At 40.3% G+C, this 24463-nt stretch overlaps 1 protein-coding gene across 1 annotated transcript in view; it reads right to left on the bottom strand.

Annotated features, from left to right (window-relative positions):
* LOC140484645 (stromal cell-derived factor 1-like) overlaps nt 1-9871 on the bottom strand; it is a 33238-nt gene extending 23367 nt beyond the window's left edge. Inside the window, exons 1-2 of the mRNA XM_072583206.1 lie at nt 9594-9871; nt 2578-2695 (exon numbers count right to left, since the gene is read on the bottom strand). Of these exons, the coding sequence (XP_072439307.1) occupies nt 2578-2695; nt 9594-9660 (185 nt within the window). The 5' untranslated portion in view covers nt 9661-9871. The remainder of the gene's footprint in view (nt 1-2577; nt 2696-9593) is intronic.
* Nucleotides 9872-24463: the final 14592 nt, after the last annotated feature.

Raw genomic sequence — 24463 nt, forward strand, 5'->3', positions numbered from 1 at the left:
CAGAGGAAATTATGGATGCAGGACAGTTACATTTAAAGGACATTTGGATAATTCATGAGTAGGAAATATTTGGAGGGATATGGGCCAAGCGCAGGCAGGTGGGACTAGTTTGGCATTATGGTTGGCATGGACTGGTTAGATGAGAGAGTCTGTTTCTGTGCTGCATGACTCTGACTAAATGAAATCAAGACATTTCCTGACAAGAGGACAGCATGGGTTAGTGGACACCACAGTAAGTAGGAGTTAGGATCGAGGAAGCAAGGGTTTGGATTTGTCAGCTTCTCTCCCATCGCATTTCATGGCAGCAGCAGCATTCACTCTAACCACCTGCCAGTCACAGGAATGGCGCCGAGCCTGAAGGAGATTTTGACACAAAGTTATTAACCACTTGTACTAAAAACTTCCCAGTGTTAAACGTTTTCTTTCATGATCGACACTCTCTCTTGTACACAAACTATCGTAGTGCTGGCAGGTTTCCAGCCAGTTTGTAGTTCTCTGCCTCATATCCGTCTGTTTTACGAGTGTGACCAGCACCCAGTGGTATCAGTGTTCCGCCAAATAAAGAGCAAAGTGTTAGCACTGCAGAACAGGGGAAGTTCAGATTGCTGCCAGAGCTGAAACAGCCAATATTCCTCGAGAGCTCTGTGGATTCAGACAAACTTAACACTTTTTAAGGATTTCAACAAGAAGCATTAACAAAAAAAGCAGAGTACATAATAAAAATTACTGATCTCTGAAGGTTTCTTCAGTGAATGAGCAAATCACCATCAGATTAATCTGCTCCTCCTCCTCCCTACTTTATACCCACCAGTCTCTTCGCTTCCCTGCTAATTTATGATGGATTTGCTCCAATATGTTTCTCTGACTATAATTTACCTGAGCAGTCAGTAATTGTCAATAAAGTTAAGATGAGAATGACATTGTAACACCCCTGACATCAGCAAATGTACATTCTCAGAAGCAGTGGGTTCTGGCTAAGCCCTGGCTGGATGCTCTTGCATCATTAGCCTGGTGGCATGGAGCCCACAGAGGCTTGAAATAAGAGAAACTAGCTCAGAGCAAGCCAGTGATCTGTTCATTTCAGTATCTCCAAACAATTCAGACCTTCCTCATGACTGAGTCTCAGGCCACATTGAGTCAAACAACATGGAACAAACAGGTCCAACTAGTCCATGCTGACCATGTTCCCAAACTAACTTAGTTCCCACCTGCCTGCGTTCGGCCCATATCCCACCAAACCTTGCCTATTCATGCACTTATTCAAATCTCTTTTGAACATGGCAGCGGAAACTTTCCCTCACTAGCTGCCTGAAGAAGGAGCGGAGGCTCCGAAAGATTGTGGTTACAAACAACCCTATTGGACGATAATCTGGTGCCGTGTGATTTTTGACTGAGTAAGGCAACCAGGCATCCTGGAGGTGACCATTATCCAACAAATTCTGCAGGTAATATAAGCCTTTGTTTGACTTTTTGACTGTATGTGAGGACCGGTGATCAGGCCAGTGTTTGTTGTCCTTAAATTAAACAATTTAAGCAGTGTTGGCTTGCTAAGCCTTTTCAGAGGTCACTTATGATCAGTCAACTGCATTGTTGTGAGTCTGGAGTTACATGTAGACCAGATCAGATACAAATAGAAGATTTCCTTTCCTTAAAATTCATTAGTGAATCAGGTGGGGTTTTATAATTTCATGGTCATATTACAGAGATTGAATTTCAATTCCAACTTTTGACATTTTCAATCAATCTGTTCAATTTGTTATGACATATCTCTGGGTCTTGAAGCCAGGGCTCATGACCCAGAGGTGTGAACATCACCACTTCAGCAATGTTAAATTTGAAAGGGTTCAGAAAAGATTTACAAGGACATTGCCAGGGTTGGAGGGTTTGAGTGATAGGGAGAGGCTGAATAGGCTGGGGCCATTTTCCCTGGAATGTTGGAGGCTGAGGGATGACCTTACAGGGGTTCATAAAATCATGAGGGGCATGGATAGAAGAAATAGACAAGGTCTTTTCCTCAGGATGGGCGAGTCCACAATTAGAGAGTATAGGTTTAAGGTGAGACAGGAAAGATTTAAAAAGAACCTGAGGGGTAGCTTTTTCACACAGAGGGTGGTGCGTGTCTGGAATGAGTTGCCAGAGGAAGTAGTGGAGGCTGGTACAATTACATTTAAAAGGCATCTGGATAGGTATATGAATAGGAAGGGTTTAGAGGGATATGGGCCAAATGCTGGCAAATGGGATGTGATTAATGTAGGATATCTGGTTGGTGTGGACAAATTGGACCAAAGGGTTTGTTTTGGCACTGTACATCTCTATGACTCTGAACAGATGTAGTTCACGAAGTTCAAATGCTACTAGCTGATGTGATGGCCCCAGAGCCGTCACTAATGCACTCTCATCTCCCCACATCTGGATGGCTGATGAGGGCAGGAGATGTTACCTCCATACAGCACACTATCAAACCAGCCATGAGCAGGAAGAGTCATGACAAAACAGAACATTGAGAACATGTTTTACTTAAAGAGAGCCGCAATCAAGATGGATGTAAATGTAAAATACCAGATCTGAAGAACTCACATGATTTGCAGGGGGCAGTTTGGAATCGGCAGAATCATCAGTTTCTGAATGCTGTTTGGGCTCAGTCGAGTTGTGCCTCCTCTGCACTTGCATCTATTAATTATTGACGATGGCTTTTCTGGGGAGTCAGAAAACAAGAGTGAGAGGGAGAAAGACAATGCTAGTGAAAGAGTGGGCACAAATGCTGTTCTAAAACACGACATTTACAATTCTGGTACAAATGATGTAGAGTGGAAACCTTCCCCTTACATCTATTATAAACCGTCATATGCACTTCAGGACCAAAGCACTCTCTTCATGACCAGACTAGTGCATTATATCAAAAGCACTTTCTTGATTGTGCCTGATTCCATCAAGAACAAGTAACATATCTCCTGATGTCCAGAATATACAGTGAACTCAAGGTTAACTTAAAACACTTATTTCAATTCATAATGAGATTAAACACTGTGATAAAATGTTATTTGCTCCACCTTTTTGGATATAAAGTTAAATCAAAGATTTAAACCAGCGGTTTATGAAGTGGAAATTTTATTGAATGAATTTAGAGGACATTATAAAGAAACACATAATTTTAAGAAATATATAACATTGTGCACTAATAATAATGGAAGAAAAACAAATGTAATGAATCATTTCAATAATTGTTATGATAGTTTTAAAGTAAGTTGGAAATTATTTTTAAAATGAGAAAGCGCTTCCTTTCTATACAGTGGGGAGGTATTTTCAAAATATTATCCAACATGCAGACAGCTTTTAAGAAGGAATATTTACTAATTGCAGTTATTTTAACCCAGCCCTTCCTTTACTCTGAATTGGATACCACACACTCCTTTTCTGTGAATTGGGAAACATTTCACATCCTCAAGTTATGTCAAAGCACTATGCCGCCTATGAATAACTGAAGTGCAGCAACTCTTGTTATGCAGAAAAAGGTGGCGAACCTTCAAAACAAGGAGTCCACTCCCCACATAGTTCAGCCTGTCTTTTCACTTGGGTGGGGGGGGGGGGAGGTTCTCATGTGCTTTTTGCTGATGAAGAGATGCCCCCTCTTTCCAGAGACCGTGAGCTCGTTGCTGATTACCAATTGTTAACTAATCTGCTCGACCACATTGTTATCACACTGTCCGTGGTCGTCAAGTTCTGGACTGGAGCCTCTGGTTCAGAGGCAGGGGCATTACCAGTTGTGCCATATGACCTCCCACAGTCAATTTATGCACTGCAAGATCCCACAAACAACAAATCAGATGAACAGTCAGTTAAACTTTTAATAATGGTAGTTAAGCAATAAAGTTCAGAAGGAGTTGTCACAGGATATCAAAGCACTTGCTTCTAGTCTTTTTTTCATTTATTCTCAGCATTGACTGGATTGTCCACATTTATTGTCTGAAGGGCATTAAGAACCATCCACATTGCTGTGTGTCTGGAGTTACATCTCGGCCAGAGCAGATAAAGACAATAGATTTCCTACCCTCAAGGGCATTAATGAACTAGATGGTTTTTACAACAAGTGATAGCGTCCACGTGGTCACCAATAGGCTAGCTCTTCATTCCAATTGTTTATTTAATTCAAATTACACTAGCTGCCATTCAAACCCATGCCCGTTCAGCATTAATCCAGATACTGGGTTATTAAGCCAGTAACATGCAACCCCACCTCCCCTCATTGCCTTAAAGATGTTAGTGAGGCACCTTCTTGAAACTCTGCATTCAATGTGGAGTAGGCACACTGACTGTCCTGTTAGGCACTTCCAAGTTTTAGACCAAATGGCAGCAATGGAATAATGACACAGTTCTAACTCAAAAGTGTTGAGTGATTTGGAGGACAGCATGGGGTTTTCCTGCATCTTCTGCCTCAACCCCTGCCCATGGAAACTCTAGTCACTGGGGGTTTGAATGTGTTGTAAGTGGACATTAGTGACCAGTTCAATCACCAGTTGATTCATTCTGTTTGGTCCATGCTGCTGTGCAGTTTCCATTCTATAATGAGCAGATGGCTACCCGATGGGCTCTTATTTAAACAGAGGAACCTCTGAATGAATCTCATCTTAGGTCCTAACTTTGATACTGGAAAAGGGAGACATGGCAGCTGAAGGATCATTTGCATGTTGATAATCAACATGCTAGTTTTGATGTTTTGCCAGATCAACTTCCAAAGAGCTTTGGCAATCCATCAATATCTCCAACAGGAGCTAAACATTTGGGGTATATTGTGAAAAGCTTATGTGAGGGAACAATGCAATGTTATTTTGCCTTCATATATGAGATACAGATGGACAAGGAAGGGATGCTACCATTACTCAAAGATAAAGTTCACCCCAACAATTGGAATTCAATATGCTGTTGAAAGTAATTATAGCTGAATTTTTCATGATCTGCCATAATGCTTTAAATCACTGCTCATTATCAGTTGTGAACCAAGTTTAAATTACCCTAGGGATTAGGTTGCAGGTCAGTCCTGAGTGATTGTGTTGAGGGTTTGGTTTGTAAATTTTCTGGCAGTCCTTGAACGCTCCCCTGGAAAGGAGCCCAGAGACTAAAATCAAACCCTAATTCATCACCGTCCCTTTTCAGAGGCCCATCTTTAAGCAGTAAACATTTCATCTTAATGGAACATGAAATGTACATAAATGCACAAATACGATGTAGTAACAGTTAACCCTTTAGGCAGCAGTCCTTCACCTGTGTGACCATCTTTGCCACATCATTATTCCAACTCAGAGTGTCCAATTTGTATATATTCATGGCCTAGCAAAGAATTCCTGAGTACTCTGCTGGTCATCGATGGTGTTCATTTGTACCATTGTCTCCAGGCAGACTGCAAAGAATTAATATTAAGCATTTGCATAGCTTACATGACAAATATTGGCAATAAATGTCATAAAATTGTAAATTTCCTTTTGTTCTCCTTAAGCCACACACAGCCTTGGCAAGTTTACAGGACATCTGGGTTGCAAACAAGACTCATGATGCTCCAAAGAATTATTTCTCACACATTTTTAACAAATCATGTGACATAAGACAGAATAAACTAAATATTATGAGCCCAGAGAAGATTTTTGAAATTGCAGTATTCTTTCAGTAAGATTTTATAATATTCCTCATGATAACATATATGTTGATAATAAAACACTTCAGGAGAATCAATTATTATACAGTTGGCATAATGGACACTAACAGTAAGGATTCCTGATGTTGGAAATCAGTGAGGAGTGTCAGCCTGCTTCAGTGTGATCCCAGAGAATTACAGGTCAATCCAATCTTAACATCATCTGATCTTTCTCACACGTGTTTTTTTCTGAACGATGATCAAGAACAGATATTCAGACACTGCCATCAGCCACCCTGATAGCGAAGGTCGATTGAAGCCAAGACCCTGAGGGCTCAATCACGCAAACTGAACCAATGTGAGGGATAGTCAATCTATTCTTTAACACAACTTGTTTTGTGTAAATGTGCAATTTGAGTGTTTGCAGTTAAATTGGACTTTGCCATGTTGGGAAGGAGTGAAACAGATGCAGATATCTGATGTATAGAAGCACAAGCGCTCTGAAGACAGGTGAACAGAATTTCCACAGATTCACACTGTACCTCCTTTTGGCAGCAATTCAAAGGCGAGCTCTTGTGAAAGACGTTGGTGTTATATATGCACTGATGTTATATATGAACTTCAAGTCAGTATGTGATATATAAACTACTGCACATTCAGAGAGACTCAATATCTGTTTCATTATGGGATAGATTGGTTCCTGACCTTAAATCACTATAACTAATTGATTGTACAAGACAAAAGAAGGACCACATATTACCAGCTCATTGCATTTGTCACGTCCATGTCAGCATCAATCTATTTAAATTTTAAAAGAATTTTGGTCACGTTCTCACAATGTGCGAAAACAGTTTATAGCCCTTTCCTACGACCTTCTTCTCTACCTCTCCGTTTCAGAAGTTGATGATGTTAGCCCAACATTATCTCATTAAAGTGCTTTGCATCAAGAAGAGTGGGATAATTGATGTGTATAGTCTAAAGGTGCAACCTTTCCCATTGTTCATATTCTCTTTAAAACAATGTCTTAATATTTTAATAACAGGTCAACTTAACCAGGTATTATGATACTGAGCCAATGGTGCTATCAGCTGTGTGTATAACTGAAATATGGAAGGGGAAAAATAATTGACCACGAGGATGATTCATTGATCTTTGTTGGGAATGTGTCTCTACACTGCAAGCTTCTCTCAGATCTAATGTCTTCCCATGGTGTCATAGCTTGCTGACCCACATTGTGCAGTTTTCTACAAAGAAGATGGCACTTTGATGAGATATTGGAGAGCTGCCTGACAGGTGGGTCATCACCTTCAGGACTAAATGGATAAAGGATCAGAAGGAGCAGGAAAGAATTATCTTGAATAATACAGAGGGAGAATTCTGAGGCGTGACATATATCAGAAATACAGCAGAGTCACCTAGACTCGAAATATTTGCTTGCTTTCTCTCCATGGATGCTGCCTTACTCGCTGTGATCTCTAGCATTTTCGTTTTCAGCACAGCTTCCAGCACTTGTTCCTATCAGAAATATTTCCTGCCTTTCAACACATTTGGAGTGGCTGAGGAAATTTAGTTCTGTTTTTCATCGCAGTGGAAACCTTGGGTTTTGCTTATGTTCTCTCTTGTGAAAGCATGTTGGGCTTTTGCAATTGTCTGAAAACTTATTTTTGCAAATATATTGTCCATTGCAAGTGACATTGTAAACACACAGGTTCTAAGAAAGGATTGCAGAAGAGTCTTGGTAACTGCTGTAGGTAGTTAATTCATTTTTAAAATTCATCTTAGACCTCTGACAGAGGTTGCCTGAATGTGATACCCTAAAACATGTATGGTGCATAACAACTTGAACAGCACTATCCTCAGATTTTACAATGCTGCAAATTTTACATTACAATGGCTAGGAATCCAAGTGAAAAAATAAGAGGCATTTTCCTGGCTCTGTGTTATTCTCAATCACCTGATTTTTATGAATTTGGGAAATCTCATGGATTAGGAGTCCATGCACGTTAATTTAATCCACTGAATTTTCATTCCACTGGCTTATGAGAAGGAAAGTCTAGCAGGTTTACAGATGCTAACTTCAAAATGGACAACTTTCCAAATATTCACTGAGCCCTAGAAATCCCATGCTTCCAAAACCGGGAGAGTTTTCCTAATAAATTCAGTTTTCTCGTAACGTGTCAAGTTCAAACAGCTGAATGAATTAACTGCCTCAGTACTTGGATATGCTCAGGAGGGGTCAGTCTATTCGATACTTGGATCTTCCAAGGTGGAGGGAAGAGCAGTTAGAGTCAAAGAGAGAGAGAGAGAGAGAGAGAGAGAGAGAGTCTTGGGCTGATATTTCTCCCGAAGGAGACAGATGAGCAGAACAGCAAACAATATCAGCAGCCAATGTTCACAGCACACAGTGCAGGCAGACTCAGATATCGTGAGACATCCAGCTCACTTGGGCACAACTTTGAGAGCCCAGATGGCTGGTCACACCCATTGTTCTGTTTAGTCAGAGACTTGAAACCGTCTCAAAACTGCAACCAACAAGAACGACTAACATGTCAAGTGACAATGATGCATTTCACACAAGGGGGATAATCTCTCAGTAGCTGCATGCAGCTTGCCAGAATCAATTTTAGAAGCTGCCTCTAAAATTTATAGAGTTGTTAACTTGCACATAATGATTTGACACATTAAAAAGAAGCTTGATGTGAAATGACATTGACCTCTTTCGACTCAATTTATTTGCTACTTGTACAATGTTTAAGCTGATGTAACTATTTACAGGTCTCTGCCTACCTCTCAGGGGTCATTTTATGAGGTTGTTGCCTGTTGTCAATACAAATTGCAACCCTGGGCTGAGACACCGGGGTGGACTTATGAAATTGTCCATCTATCATTAAAGGGACTAACAAATCATATCTAAAGTTTGGAAAAAGTGTTGAACTTTAAGTTGCTTCTCAGCTCATAGCAACCTTCATGTCAATTTTAATTGAAGATGAGTTGACTGCTTGTTTGTTTATTTTTAAAAGATGGAAAAGATCTTAAATAGGCGAAACCTCTTCAACACTTGCGAGGATAGTGATCCAATAAAGAGATTAGTCTAAAAAGGGGGAAGTGTGGAGGGAGTATGCAGAAGATATGCTTCATTGCCACCCAATTTGATGTCTCACGCCACTGCAAATGGTTAGACAATCCCTGTGTCTATGGCATTGTTGTAATGGCCAAGACATGTAATTAAAATACACTTTAGGAACAAACTGTTCTGAAGATTATTCAGCTGGAAGAGAATCTTTACTTTAACAGCCATAAATGGTTTCATTATAAATAAAAAAACACTTTATCTCTCACTGTGATTATCTGTCTATTAGCCCAGGCTTGCAAGTTGCTATAATGTAATTCAAATGGCAGATAATTATTAAAGCATAGGTTTTTTTTAAAAAATTGGGGTACAATTTTATTTAAAAGTCCAAAATGTAACAAGAACTAAATTATCTTTGTGTGATGATAATTTAACATGTCATTTAGATAATGCAGTGAAGTCTAGAATATTAGAGTTTGAATAAATATCAAGCATTATCTAAATGTGGATGTGAAATGGATCTGTACCCCCTTTTCTGCAGCTTATTAACTTCATGAAAGGCTAAAGAGCAAAGTCAGACCCACGGCAGAGTTGTCAGTTTTTTTGGAAAATACTTTCATTCCTGACGGTTGCAAGCTGAACTAAACCTGTGTGCACACACAATAAAGTGCAAGAAATGCAGAAACAACACTAAAATAAGAAGCTTCACTTTTTTTTGTTTTGGTGTCATTTCAAAGCTATCCATTTGTTTCTCATTAACTGTTTCTTTTTACAATAAAACACATTTTTTGATCCACTCTCCAGATAATACTGAGCAGAAATGTGTTATGAAGAGCTGAAAGTTAGGTTCTTGCTGTAATATACATGTCAACAGTTAACTAAGTAATTGTCACTTACCCCAAGACCAGTTGATGCAGGTTATCCCGATCAGAAGGGCAATTAACATGAAACTTCTCCCATTCATGTTGGGTGTTTGGAGAGGTTTGCACAGCACAACCAGCACAGATTCAGAGATCCCAAATTCAAATTATTTCCAGCTAAATGTAACTCCGCAGTTGGAAAGAGTCCACCCCCGTCCCAACTTTTTATTGGTTGAAGAGGGAATACCCAGGATGGTAGTTTATCACAAACTGGCAAGGTGATTAAAGCTGCGCTTCTTTCCCAATAACTGGAATAGATTCAGCTCCAGTCAAATAAGGCTGAAGAAATGTAAGGCTGGACAATGTCCTGTGATAATCTGATAGGTTGGTCCCCTTTTTAGCTGCACTCAACCACAAAAGAACCTTGACAATCTATGCATTCGAGTGAAGAGCAATAGTTCACGTCCAATCTGTGTCTTCAGGCTCGGGATAAGCTCTGTAAATCCATTTATTATATTCCCAAATGATGAGGAATTCAGATATATCACTCTATCAGGCCTACTCTGGACTCAGCACTGGTATGTACTGCAGACCAGATAGCAGAGTTACTACAAAGGACAGATACCATAGCTCTGCTGTTATTGAAGGTGTTATCTATCAGCCATCAGTGCGTGAAGGAAGAAAGTAGATTCTATTGTTGAAGAAAGCAGCCCAGTCAAATTAAATAAACTTTCCTCTCCAGCAGCTATAGGTTTTTCTTCAGTTTTGCAAACATTTAAAAAGCAAAGTTAATTCATTTTAATCCATTCAAATGGCGAAAAAGTACCCAAGGATCTGCATGTAGCACAGAGACACAGGCTGATGATAGTGTTCATATAACAAGCTATAACGTCCGCTTGATTGAAGATTAACTGATTGCTTCCATTATATAAGTATAACTGCTCATTTCAGTTATTAATCAAAATTTTATTTGCGTCATTGTTTTGAAAACAGCCTTTCTTTTTTAAATGTTGTCCTTTGACTGGCAGAGGAGGTTAACCTGACTGATTAGGCTGGGCCACTTCCAAGTCCAGGGGTCCAGGCGATCAAGTAGGTTAACAAACTCAACCCGGATACTTAAGATGAAACATCCTCCCTCTGGTTAGGCACTCAGCAAGACTCAGAAGACTCAGCAAAACAAATCAAATTATTCAACCCCACCAAACATAAATCACAGTCAACAGGAACCAAGGGGGCTGGTGAAATGGAAAGGTTCCCTTGAGACAGTGAAGATTTGCCTTGAAATGCGATTTATCCAAATCACTGTCCATTTCTGTCTGATTATGTTAATGCGATTCAACTCAGGATGTTTTCCCACACTATAGGTGCTGTATAAATGTACATTGTTTTGAGGTTAAACTGTGAGAACTGCTTGATCTATGTTCCCTTGAATATAGAATTTTTTTTAAATGATATAATTGAAGTTTTAAAATGAGAAGAGAATTTGATGTGTTAAAGCCTTATTTCCATCTAACCTAAACTGACATCAGTTCACTGCAGATGCTAGAATCTGTACTGAAAGCAAAACATTCTGGAGATCCCAGTGGGTCAGGCAGCATCCATGGAGAGAGAGCAAGCAAATGTTTCAAGTCTAAATGACTCTTCATCAAAGCTCTAATGAAGAGTCATCTAGACTCGAAATATTAGCTTGCTTTCTCTCCATGGATGCTGCCTGACCCGCTGTGATCTCCAGTATTTGTTGCTTTCATCACAATGGGTAGTGCATTGTCAGAGGTGCAATTCTTCAATGAGATGTTAAACTAAGACCCCTTCCATCTGTTCAGATTAGATTGCCTACAGTGTGGAAACAGGCCCTTCAGCCGAACAAGTCCACACCAACCCTCCGAAGAGCAACCCATCCAGCAACATTCCCCTACAGTTTACCCCTGCACCTAACACTACAGGCAATTTAGCATGACCAATTCACCTAACCTGCACATCTTTGGACTGTAGGAGGAAACCGGAGCACCTGGGGGAAACCCACACAGACACGGGGAGAATGTGCAAACTCCACATTCTCAAGGCATATTTCCCGAGGTGGGAATTGAACCTGGAGCTGTGAGGCAGCAGTGCTAACCATTGAGCCACCGCGCCGCATTTTGGATTTTGCATTTTGGATGACATTGTTTGAAGAAAAGCAGTGAATTCTCGAAGTATGCTGGCCAATGTATACATCCCTAAAAATCATTGAATTCCTTTGCTGATTATTCTGTGTACAAATTGACTGGCCCTTTAGCCCATATAATCAAAGTGGCCTCACTTCAAAAGTCACTAATTGGTGATGAATCTATTGGAAACATTTTATGGACATGGAAGTTGGCATTATATTGCAGAATTTTTTAAAAATCCCATACAAAATGTCTCTAGATTTTGCTTGTAACCCTGCACAAAGGTTTTTAGTAAAGTGTTCCAACTGCTCACAAGTGTGAATTAAATTGTGCCGTGCCTATTAGGAAAGAATTAGCTTTAACATTATCTGAAAGCATATTTCTTCCCAAACGTTTATTGTGTGTCTTGCAGGTGTGTCACCTATGAGTTGCATTTCACCTCAATGACAATAAACTGCTATTGTTCACACTTATAAGAACAGCAACATGCAGTTGTATAGCACATTAACTGTATCAAAATGTCCTACAACATTTCAAAGAAATGACTATCAAATAAGATTTGGCAGTGAGCTACAGAAGGAGATATTAGGACAACTGCCCATTGTTTTAAATAAATATGTCAAATTAGAGCATTATTTTTGTTGTGAGATACAATTGAAAGATAAAGGGAATAATAGAGTCCTAGGAGTTTGATCTGCTTTGGAGGAGTATTCATCCCATTTCTAGGCCTCTTTTAATCCTGAAATGATATCATTTTTCTGTTGTCTTACGAGAAATGTTTGTGTTGGATACCCTGCTTTCCACCCACATTAGCACTGTTCACTTCAGTATTCTCCAAAGGATCAAATTCAGAATGGGCCCTGGTAAGATCCAAACCCGCAACCTTTCACCTATAAGCCCAGAGCAGAGCCAACAATGGTGACTTGTGTTTGGTGCGAGCCCAGGACACAACTGAGAGATGATGGTTGCCCTCTCATGCAAAGCCCTATTCATCACCCACCAACTCAATAAACAGTCTTGTTCAACGCATTTAAACTACTGGCCATTGTAGCCTTGTTATTTAAAACTTTCCCTGGTTTAGAGTAAACAGAGTATCACAGCACTAGCCATGAGTTACTGCAGTTGTTTCAATTGTGAAACAGCTCTCTTAACACATGGCGCCTGCTTTATTTAATACCCACCCCCATTTTCACAGGCACATTCTTCACTCAATCCTATAAGGCAGCTGCAGAATAAAGAAAAAGGGGCTGTTTTTTGGCTTCTTATCAGAGTTCATCGTGATAATATTGCAGGAACCAAACTGTAATTTGATTTTTATACTTTCATTATGGTGTCAAGCTGGAAAATAAATCTGTCGCAGAATGCAATGGGTATCAGCACCACCTAAATATACCTGATAAATAATTTATATTTAATCACAGTGGGACAGGAAATCTCTTTATTCCAATGATTTTCTAATGTTTTTCTCTTAAACAGCTGAATAAACATTGCAATGACCCAAACTATCATTGAGGTAATGACAACAGTTTTAATCAATATGACCCAATAAGGCCATTCCTAAAATTTGTCCCACGGGACTCATACCAATTGAAAATAATGAGAATTCTTCACATTTCTGGTTGTGAAAAGGGTTAATCTTGCTTTTCGCTGCAGTCCCCAAAGAGAAATTTAGGATGATTGTCAGCATTGGATTAGATCAAGGTCCCTTTCACATCTGGCTCACTAATTTCAATTCAATATATACCTATTTTGCATTTTGCCTGATGAATTTGTTGGAAATCCTTTCATAAAATGCATGTTGAAACTTCATAAGTCATTGTTTTATTTCCATGACAAGAATTAAGGGTTAAAAGACCCAATGGGAGAGACTCCATTTATTTTTAAATCTGGAAAAAGACAATTTATAATGATTAGACATTGGTTCTGACTTGGCAAAACGTTTTGCTCTTTGAGAATGCAGTGACCTTTCCAAAAATACAATTATCCCTCCTGTTCTTTAGGGAATCCTACACTAACTCATTATGTAACGGGTTTTTTTTTCGCAAACGCTTGACCTGCAATTTTAACAGAATTCATTTTCTTCAATAGTGCATCTTCTACCAAAGAGACCACTAGCAGCCTCAAAAATGCTAACACAGAATCAAGTTAATGAGAGAGATTAAGACAAATATCTAAGGAGGAGACCGGATAGTAAGATAAAGAGTATAATTGAACGTTAGATCAAATCAGACCTCACACTTCTGATTAAAGAACTGAACTAAATTTTTGTTTCTTGTCTATCTCCAACTTCTCGCTCACTCTCTCTTCTTCATTCAAAGATTTTAAAACAAAGTTTGATGTCACCTGATCATTCTACCTCATTTTCTCTCCTTTTCTGTGAAAAGTGCACTTTCAGACTTGACCCTTTGCCTTGCCTTTCCAGTTTAAAATAGTAGCATTTGTCATGAGGCCTGTTTTTCATTTTGAGTGGTGGTTTTACAAATGGTGACTGACACCTAACAATACATTCTCTTGGTGAGGGACTGTCATAGCAGTTGTTAATGACAGTGGGTCTTAAAGGGTATAAATAATCCCTGCTAGGCTGTCCTTTGCTGTGATCTAAGTTGAGGGTTTTTTTCAGCTTTTATACTGAAGACCAGTGATGACAATTGACCCTAAATTATGAATTATTTTACTCAGTTATAGTACATGGGTATCGCTGGCTACACCAGCACTTATTGCCCATCCTTAATGCCCAAAGGACAGTTAATAGTCAACCACATTGCTGTGAGTCTGGAGTGAAAGGTAGGACATACCAGGTAACTATGGCAGATTTCCTTTCCTCAAGGACATTATGTGGAGGTGCCTGTGTTGGACTAGGGTGGACAAAGTCAAAAGTCATACAACACCAGGTTATAGTTATTTCACCTGACGAAGGAGCAGTGTTCTGAAAGCTTGTGATTTTAAATAAACCTATTGGACTATAACCTGGTGACATGGGACTTTTGACTCAACAGGGCATTAGTCAACCAGATGTTCTTTTTTCCCTCACAATCAATAACGGTCATTTGAACAAAAGCAGGTCATTTGAACCCCTATTCAATAAGATGATGTGGCTGAGCCCTACATTAAGAGATTTTGATTTATATCAACAGCAAATTGCCTATTCCTGTTGCATCTTTAATGTAGTCAGATATTCTATGGAACCTACGAGGAGTATTACCAATAAAATATGACACCGAGAAGATGGGGGGAGGAGGCAAATCTTTCATCAATAATGAGCTTTGACAACAGGCGTTTAATTAGGTGAGCAGGGATATGCTTGAACTACTTCACCCTCCAAACTTCCAGCTGAAAAGGGATGTCATGAGTCTCTCACCAACTCTTCAGCTGCCTGTCAAAAGCCCAGCAAGATTCTACCCCCTACCAAAGATGACCAGAAACCTAATTAGAGACCTCAGTTTAATGAGTACACAAATGGACCCAGGATCTTCAACAAGTGAAGACCAGGCCATCAACTCTGAGGCCATTAAAATTGGAGATGGTTAAAAGGTCAGAAGAGGAGGAGTCTAAATACCTAGGAGGGTTGTAGGGCTAGAGGACATTGTGGATGATGCCATTGATGTCATTACCTAACTAATTTATCTATATCCATGCTGAAAGAGAGAGAGAGAGAGAGAAGGAGAGAGAGAGAGAGAGAGAGAGAGAGAGAAAAAACAGGAAGGCAGATTGCTACCTAAATGGAATCAATTTAGGTAAAGGGGCAGTACAGAGAGATCTGGGTGTTCTTGTACACCAGTCAATGAAGGTAAGCATGCAGGTACAGTGGGTAGTGAAGAAGGCTAATAGCATGCTGGCTTTCATAACAAGAGGGATTGAGTATAGAAGCAAAGAGGTTCTTCTGCAGCTGTACAAGGCCCTGGTGAGACCACACCTGGAGTACTGTGTGCAGGTCTGGTCTCCAAATTTGAGGAAAGACATTCTGGCTATTGAGAGAGTGCAGCATAGGTTCACGAGGTCAATTCCTGGAATGGTGGGATTACCTTACACTGAAAGACTGGAGCGACTGGGCTTTTATACCCTTGAGTTTAGAAGACTGAGAGGGGATCTGATTGAGACATATAAGACTATTAAAGGATTGGACACGCTGGAGGCAGGAAACATGTTTCCGCTGATGGGTGAGTGCCGAACCAGAGGACACAGCTTAAAGATACGGGGTAGACCATTTAGGACAGAGATGAGGAGAAACTTCTTCACCCAGAGAGTGGTGGCTGTGTGGAATGCTCTGCCCCAGAAGGGCAGTGGAGGCCCAGTCTCTGGATTCATTTAAGAAAGAGTTGGATAGAGCTCTCAAGGATTGTGGAATCAAGGGTTATGGAGATAAGGCAGGAACAGGATACTGATTAAGGATTCTGGATTAGTGGTGCTGGAAGAGCACAGCAGTTCAGGCAGCATCCAAATAGCTTCGAAATCAGCTTCCAGCACCACTAATCCAGAATCTGGTTTCCAGCTTCCAGCACCACTAATCCAGAATCTGGTTTCCAGCATCTGCAGTCATTGTTTTTACCTTACTGATTAAGGATGATCAGCCATGATCATATTGAATGGTGGTGCAGGCTCGAAGGGCAGAATGGCCTACTCCTGCACCTATTGTCTATTGTCTATTGAAATTTCAAATTGTCCAGTATTTCCATCATTTTGTGGGTGTTCTAACTTTCAGATGGTCGCCTTTTATCTAGATCCAGAAGAAATAGCTTTTATATATCTACTGACAATGACTCCACTCCAAAACATATTATTTCTTCAGCTGTAATAAACATTGGTACATCCTGAGTATTAATTGTATATATAACTGTGTTCCAATAAGTCAAGAGCCTTGTGGCATAGTTGTAGCGTTTCTACCAGGAGGTCCAGATTGAAGTCCATTGTGATGGCCAGAGCATGTATCAGGTGGTTACAGCAAAGCTAAATAAACAAATGCAAGCAGACTGAAAAGTGTAGTTGTTCGGTTTTGAAGCACATCTTAGTGCCTCTCTCTAAAAGCTTAGACATCTGAAAAGGCTAGGCTCCAGTTCCTGTATTTCACCGGTTGGCTGTCTGGGACTGAACACTATTCCGATAGGAATGAGATTGGCCAGGTGGTTCTCATTGACTATGAGTTCCCTGATTGGGGCTGTTAAGCTGGGGCAATCAGAGACAGATGTAAATAGGAGTCTTAGGGAATCTCCTCACTCTTGGGACTGGCTATGAGCTGGCTGGTCAGAGCCCATGTACTGTACCATGTAAACAAAGGTTGACTGATGATGGGAAACCAGCCTCTGTAGAGATATTTCAAACATTGATATTGCAAAAGGTACCATATGAGTGCAGGAACTTCTTTCTGTTACAATATTAGATCCCTTTATCATTTTAAATACCTTGATTAGCTCACCCCATTACATTTTCACTCAATGGAATACAGATCATATCTATACACCCTGCACTGATAATTTTGTCCTGCAAGATTGATCGCCAAGGTTTTGTTCAACTGAAGCATAATATGCTCTTCCTTTGGGGAATTAATTCAGCAATGAAGCACAACATTGCTATGGTCATCATTATTACAAGAGGACCTGAGTATAGGAAGGAAAATAACAACTTTCCAATATTATACAAAGCCTTGGTGAAACCACACTTGGCACAGTGTGTGCGGATCTGGTATCCTCATTCAAGGACAGATATACTTGCCATGGAGCAAGTGAAATGCAGATTCAACAAATTAATTCCTGGGAAGAAATTATCTCATTGACGGGGGAATGAGTTTGAAGGGCCGAATGGCCTGCTCCTGCTCATATTTCTGGTTTCCTTCTGTTTATTTTGTACTCCCACAGCCATGAGACAATGGTCAACATCTGATTACACTGAAAGAGAATTTTCAGGAAATTTTACAGGTAGTTTATGATATATTACATTACATGAACATATACAATTTTAGCAGAGACCATACAGGTCAAATTGTCCAGGATCGATACAGATACTATTAAATCTTCTAAGTATAGAAAATGCATGATTCATGGACAGGACTTTGGATAAGTTTGTGTATGTGAGTGTTTGTATTTTCTTTTCCATTTGATTTTCCTAAATCTGCTTTGCCAATAAGTCATAAGCCCCTTGGGCAGAAGAGGGAGAAACTCCACTTCAGACATTAAATACCTAATATTAATACAAGCTATCAACTGAACAAATTCACTGAGATATGCAAACACAGCCGTGGAAGTAATTTTCAGTTGTGAATAAAAATGATATTTGTCAGAATTTCTGTGTGAGTTACAATGACAGAGTGAAGTTGGCAGTGGTAGAATACCAAACTGTCTGCAGTAAATGGCACAACCAAGCTGAGGGGCCTGTGTTAAGTATGTATGATTCGGAAGGGGATGCTCTGGTTAATTTATAATTACAATAATTACCTACAGATGGTGATTGAATTTGTTGAATCAGCCTTCACCCTTAAAAAGAATTTATTTTGTACCATGCACAGGAATCACTTTTTAATTGCATTGAGCTTTGCATATTGTTAAACACAGCTAAAATCTAGTAGCTTGTGGCAGTATAATTATGATGTACAAGAAAATAAATTCCATTGCATTTTCTCCAATCTCATTTCCCTGTTATACAAAGGAGGATTGTTTCCCAGTGATGTTTGGGTACCTGTTGGGGTACACCTATCAGTCTGTCAAAATGTCCCCATCAACATTTGAATGTTGACCACTGTTAAATCCTTAAGATAGTTTGCTCGCAGTCAGTAAGAAGAGATCTCACAGAATTAATACATCGACGTTCATATAGATTAAGAAAAATAGCCAGAAATTTCTTGAAGGTCAGCTCAAGGTAAGAATTAACTTCAGGATTAATGGAGACTAACAGCCTCCGACTCATATCGGACAGTTGGCAACTTCCAGAGTCTATTGATCAGTTTGTTGCATGATGCTATAGCAAAAGGTTTGAGTGTGACTCTTTAAAAGAGGAACTGGCAGAGAAGCTCATTTGAGTTAGTCATTGCCACCACACCAATTAAACTCTTAATAAAGGATCTTTTCGGAAAGAAGGACCATACATCGATGTGTTGCTTGTAAGGATGAAGCCATAGTGACAGGCCAACAATAATCATGAGCTTTAATTGTAGCTAACATTACTACAATTGGCAAGACCACAACGTCGATAATAGATATGTTTTTTAACACCTCCCCAGAAATCTGTCCAGCCTTTCTTCCTATCAATGTAACATGTGACACCAAGGGATGTTGGGCATGAGCCAGGAATCTGCATCGAAACAGCAAGCCAGACCCCAGAACATAATACAGGTGGCAAACAAAATGTTCCGATACCAGCAGCAGGGAAAGTGTTGAGAAGCTGCACAAAAACAAACACATCAAAGAGGTACCCAGTGAACTAAACAATGGGCACATTTCCAAACAAATGACCACGGTTTCCCTATTGTTAACCTCACACACCATGTCATTATTGTAATGTGATCAGAAGCTTTTACAGCTATTACAACACACACTGAAAGCCAAAATTGATACAGGAGTTTATTATCACTATACATCTTGAAAGACAAGTGGTATTGCATTGTACAGTCAGTGAGAGCCCATCTCACAGTGTATATAAGATCCCTGTTTCTGAGCATTGGCAGAATCATGTTACATTGACAAAACGCAAGCTCAGCTTAGCTTCTAGACATTTTCTTCCTGATTGATACCAATGGTCCAACAGTGGCCAGAACATTGTACGCACAGACCTTGGTATAGTCACAATTCATGAGATTTGTACCACACACAAACACACACACACACACACACATGCACACAGTCACTCTCTCTCTCACTCACACACACACAGTCACTCTCTCTCACACACATACACACACACACACACACACACACACACACACACACACACACACACACTCACTCTGTGGTGGAACAACCAACCAACCAACAAGTAATGGAATCAAAATCAGCCAACAGTCTCTGAGGATTGAAGTGAAATATAAATCAGGAATCAGGCTGCTCCTTAATCTCCAAAACTTTTCCAAGATTGTACGATGACCAGAGCCAGTGTGAACAGTTGCAATCGGGAACTGCCGAAGTTGAGTACTTACGAGAGCAGCAAAAGATCATTATCCAAGCATTGGCCTGACTGTATTCATATCATCTAGTCATCTTCAAGGGCAAAAAAGTCCTAATATTGAAATCATTACGGCATGATATCTTATTCGTGTTACACCAGAGGTACGTGGGTACTGAACACACAAGATGGCTGGCATATGAATGTGACTCGAGGTGTGTGAGGCATGTGAACCCCAGCAGCAGAGAAAGCCTCTACATTCACAAGGTGTTCTATCCACTCCTTGAATGAATATGAAAACAGACCCAAAGACGGTGCATGGGGAAGGTCATGTTCTCATGATGGATTACTTCTATAAACTTCCCATTGTTTGGCATCTTATGGCCACACTCACACATGCACCCCCTCACAGACTTAAGACACTCTGCACTCACTACACACACACACACACACACACACTTTCTCACACTCACAACCCCCACCCCAGAAGACAGACACACACACACAGATAGACAAAGACCCACATGCACACATATATTTTGTGGGGTGAATTTGTACTTGCAGAGTTACTTTGCTCAAAAACTGCATACATTCATGTAGAACTCTGAGCTCAAAAACTGCATGAATTTATGTAAAACTCTGTTATCTCACTTTTTAGATTAGAATCAATCTAAACATCAGGTCATAGACTGAGAACACAGGGGGCTAACCCCTTCAACATATTGTCTAGTTATCACCATTGTTAACAGCTAACCTGAGAATGCAACTTTAAAAAAAAGGGTTTTGTGATTTACACATGAAAGAAGTGAAACTATCACTGTATTCTAACAGATGAAAGGCTTAACAGACAATCAATTTTTCAATGTATAATTTCAGTTACATCACACTGCAATTTTTTGCTATAAATTCTGTGTTACGACCGAGCCCTCCACAATCACCTGATGAAGGAGCGTCGCTCCGAAAGCTAGTGCTTCCAATTAAACCTGTTGGACTATAACCTGGTGTTGTGTGATTTTTAACTTTGGCATCTTAGTAACACAATGTCTATGTGTAGCTTCTTATGGTATAACACAATCACTGTTGAATCAGGTAAAATATCTCAGTGGAAAGAAAACCCACAACAAGCACAATCATCTTATCAAAAGCTACAAAGGGACAGTGCCACATACATAATCAGAGGCAATATTAGACGGTAATCACAAGAGTGTGGATTTCCTCGTTGGTCTGGAACTTTGTTAATTGTTTATAAACTCACTACTCTTGAATCTGGGTGCATTTAGGGAATAGGAAATAGCAGCAGCAGTAGACTATTGGCATGTCAATGTTCCAGCATTGAAGTACGTTATAGCTGATCTTCTATCTCAACACATTTTCCCACTCCCTCATCATAGCCCTTGACATCTTACAGATTTATCGTCAACTGATCAACAAAATTATTAGGTTTTTTAATTTATTAATAGGATGTAGGCCTTGCTGGCTGGGCTAGCATCCAGTTTAACCCGAACATATGAGTGGTTCTGTAGGACCATTTCAAAGATCAATTAAGAGTCAACCACATTGCTGTGGGTCTGGAGTCACAGATAGGCCAGATCAAGTAATGACAGCAGATTTCCTTCCCTGAAGGACATTAGTGAGCCAAGTAGTTTTGTACGACAATCAACAGTGGTTACCTGGTCACCATTAGTTAATTTTTAGTTCCAGATGTTTGTTGAATTCAAATTTCACCGTCTGCCATGGTAAGATTTGAACCTTGTCCCTGGAGCATGAGCCTGAGGTTCAGGATTACGCATTTAGCGATGTTACAACTACATCACTGCCTCCCCCTAAATTGTATTTTTGTTTAAACCTTTTAACTTTTGGCATTTTGAAACACACAGCAATATTGTTATGTCATTCAGTGCAAAATTGGATATATATTTCAAAAGCAAACCAGGACATGGAGACAGATTAGGCGAGTGGGACTAGACTACAAAACTCCTCTCAGAGAGCTGGCAAAGACACAATGGGCCAGATGGCCTCCATCATGACTGCATTGCGGGCATGAACACTTCAGTTTTGAGAAAAGGAAACCAAAGGAGTAATGAAAGTAGCAAGAGTAACTAAGGACAACATCACAATACATATAGAGCTACATATCAATAACAGACAAATGTACAAAACCACTGCTGTTGTATAAGATGCCAGTCCTGAAAGGGTAATAGTTGGAAATTATGGTAACCCTGCACTGTCTGATGAAGTCACATAATCTTGAGTGGACAAGAGGCAGTTGAGTCTGAGGTCCCAATGGAGACAGACATGTCATCTCTGATACCTGATAATCTTTGATAATTGTGCCCAACTAGTTAATGTAACTTGCACTGATTGCTATGATGCAAAATGCAGCTTCATGTTGTGTAACCTGTTCTCATTAAGGCTCAATAGCAGTTCATCCTTCACCACTGCTGATTTAAAATGGCCCCTAAACCTAACACCCACCTCTACCCCTGGAACCAATAACCCAGTTCTGCTGGACCCAGCACCTACTTATCCTGAAAACACCACCTACCCACCATGAAAGCACCATCTACTCATCCTGAAAACACCATCTAAACCACCCTGAAAATGCCATCTACTCATCCTGAAAACACCACCTACTCACTGTGAAAACACCATCTACCCCACCCTGAAAACCCCATCTATTTCACCCTGAAAATACCATCTAACTACCTGATCTCCCTTGTCATCCTGCACCCTGGCACCCTATCAACCTAGCTCCTTATTTACCTAATGCTCTATCCCCAACCCACCTGTCAGCCAATACTCTATCAACTATCTGTGTCTTGGTTCCAAAACGTCACACTTACATTAGATACTTAGTTAACAATCACACAATACCAGGTTATAGTCCAACAGATTTATTTGGAAGTGCAAGCTTTCGGAATGCTGCTCCTTTGCCAGGTAGCTACTGAGGAAGAATCATAGTACACAGAATTTTTAGCAAAACATCATAGTGTCATACAACTGATGCAATGTTGAACTATGACCTGGTGTTGTATGATTATTAACTTTGTTCACCCCAGTCCAACATCAGCACCTCCGTACTTACCCTTTTACAGGAACTGCCAAAATGGCTACCTGAGAAAATCAAAAAATATGGCAATGGGATAAAGGGGACATGGTTTGCCTTCCCCAGACTATCCCGCAGCCTGGGCAATCTGCCAGATTTAAAGTGTGGCTCCTCACTTCTGAAGGATCTCTGATCAAAAACTCCTGTCAGAAATGCAGACTTCTTTCTTCGTGTAAAAATGGAGTGGTTTAGGAATCTCCAGCGATTGCCCAATGAGTAACAATCTAGCCCAATGTTACTCACTGTTGAGTTATATGCAATAAACGATTTAACTGTTCACCCAGACAGAGCCTACTGTTCACCTGAGTTGTCATGTGGGCATTGTTCCCCACATAATTGAAGTAGTTGAGGGGACTTATTCCTGATGAAGGGCTTATGCCCGAAGCATCAATTCTCCTGCTCCTCGGATGCTGCCTGACTTGCTGTGCTTTTCCAGCACCACACTCTCGACTCTGATCTCCAGAATCTGCAGTCCACACTTTCTCCTACACAATATAAGTAGCCCAGTCTAAAAATAGCCAGAAGTTTGGTGGCAACAAATTCACAAGACGTCACCAATGGTTCTGGCAGAACATGTTTGGCAGTGGTGAAATCCCCTGTACTACATAAGATGAAGTGCTTTTTGTTTGCAGCTTGTTTATTATACATGCAGGCAAGAACCAGCACTCATCACTGAGAACTGGGGGAAACGATGGCCGAGTGGTATTATCACTAGATTATTAATCAAGATGCCCCGGGATGTTCTGGGCACCCTGGTTCAAAGCCCACTGGGGTAGCTGATAGAATTTGAAGTCAGTAAAGAATCTGGTAATAATGGCACAGTGGCTCAGTGGTTAGCACTTATTCACAGCACCAGGGTCCTGGGTTCAATTCCAGCCTCGGGTGACTGTTTGCGTGGAGTTTGCACATTCTCCATGTGTCTGCGAGGGTTTCCTCCAGGTGGAGAGTGAAAATAGATAAGTCTCCTGGACCTGATGGCATTTCTCCTAGGATTCTCTGGGAAGCAAGGGAGGAGATTGCAGAGCCATTGGCTTTGATTTTTATGTAATCATTGTCTACAGGAATAGTGCCAGAAGACTGGAGGATAGCAAATGTGGTTCCCTTGTTCACGAAGGGGAGTAGGGCTAACCCTAGTAACTATAGGCCGGTGAGTCTCACTTCTGTTGTGGGCAAAGTCTTAGAGAGAATTGTAAGGGATAGGATTTATGAACATCTGGATAGGAATAATGTGATCAAGGATAGTCAGCATGGTTTTGTGAAGGCCTCACAAACCTTATTGAATTCTTTGAGAAGGTGACTAAGGAGGTGGACAAGGGTAAAGCGGTAGATGTGATGTATATGGATTTTAGTAAGGCGTTTGATAAGGTTCCCCATGGTAGGCTACTGCAAAAAATATGGAGGTATGGCATTGAGGGTGAGTTGGAGGTTTGGATTAGGAATTGGCTGGCTGGAAGAAGACAGAGGGTAGTAGTTGATGATAAAGATTCATCTTGGAGTGCAGTTACTAGCGGTGTTCCGCAAGGATCTGTTTTGGGACCATTGCTGTTTGTCATTTTTATAAATGACCTG

This window comes from Chiloscyllium punctatum, chromosome 13 (assembly GCF_047496795.1).
Source record: "Chiloscyllium punctatum isolate Juve2018m chromosome 13, sChiPun1.3, whole genome shotgun sequence".
Classification (NCBI taxonomy): domain Eukaryota; kingdom Metazoa; phylum Chordata; class Chondrichthyes; order Orectolobiformes; family Hemiscylliidae; genus Chiloscyllium; species Chiloscyllium punctatum.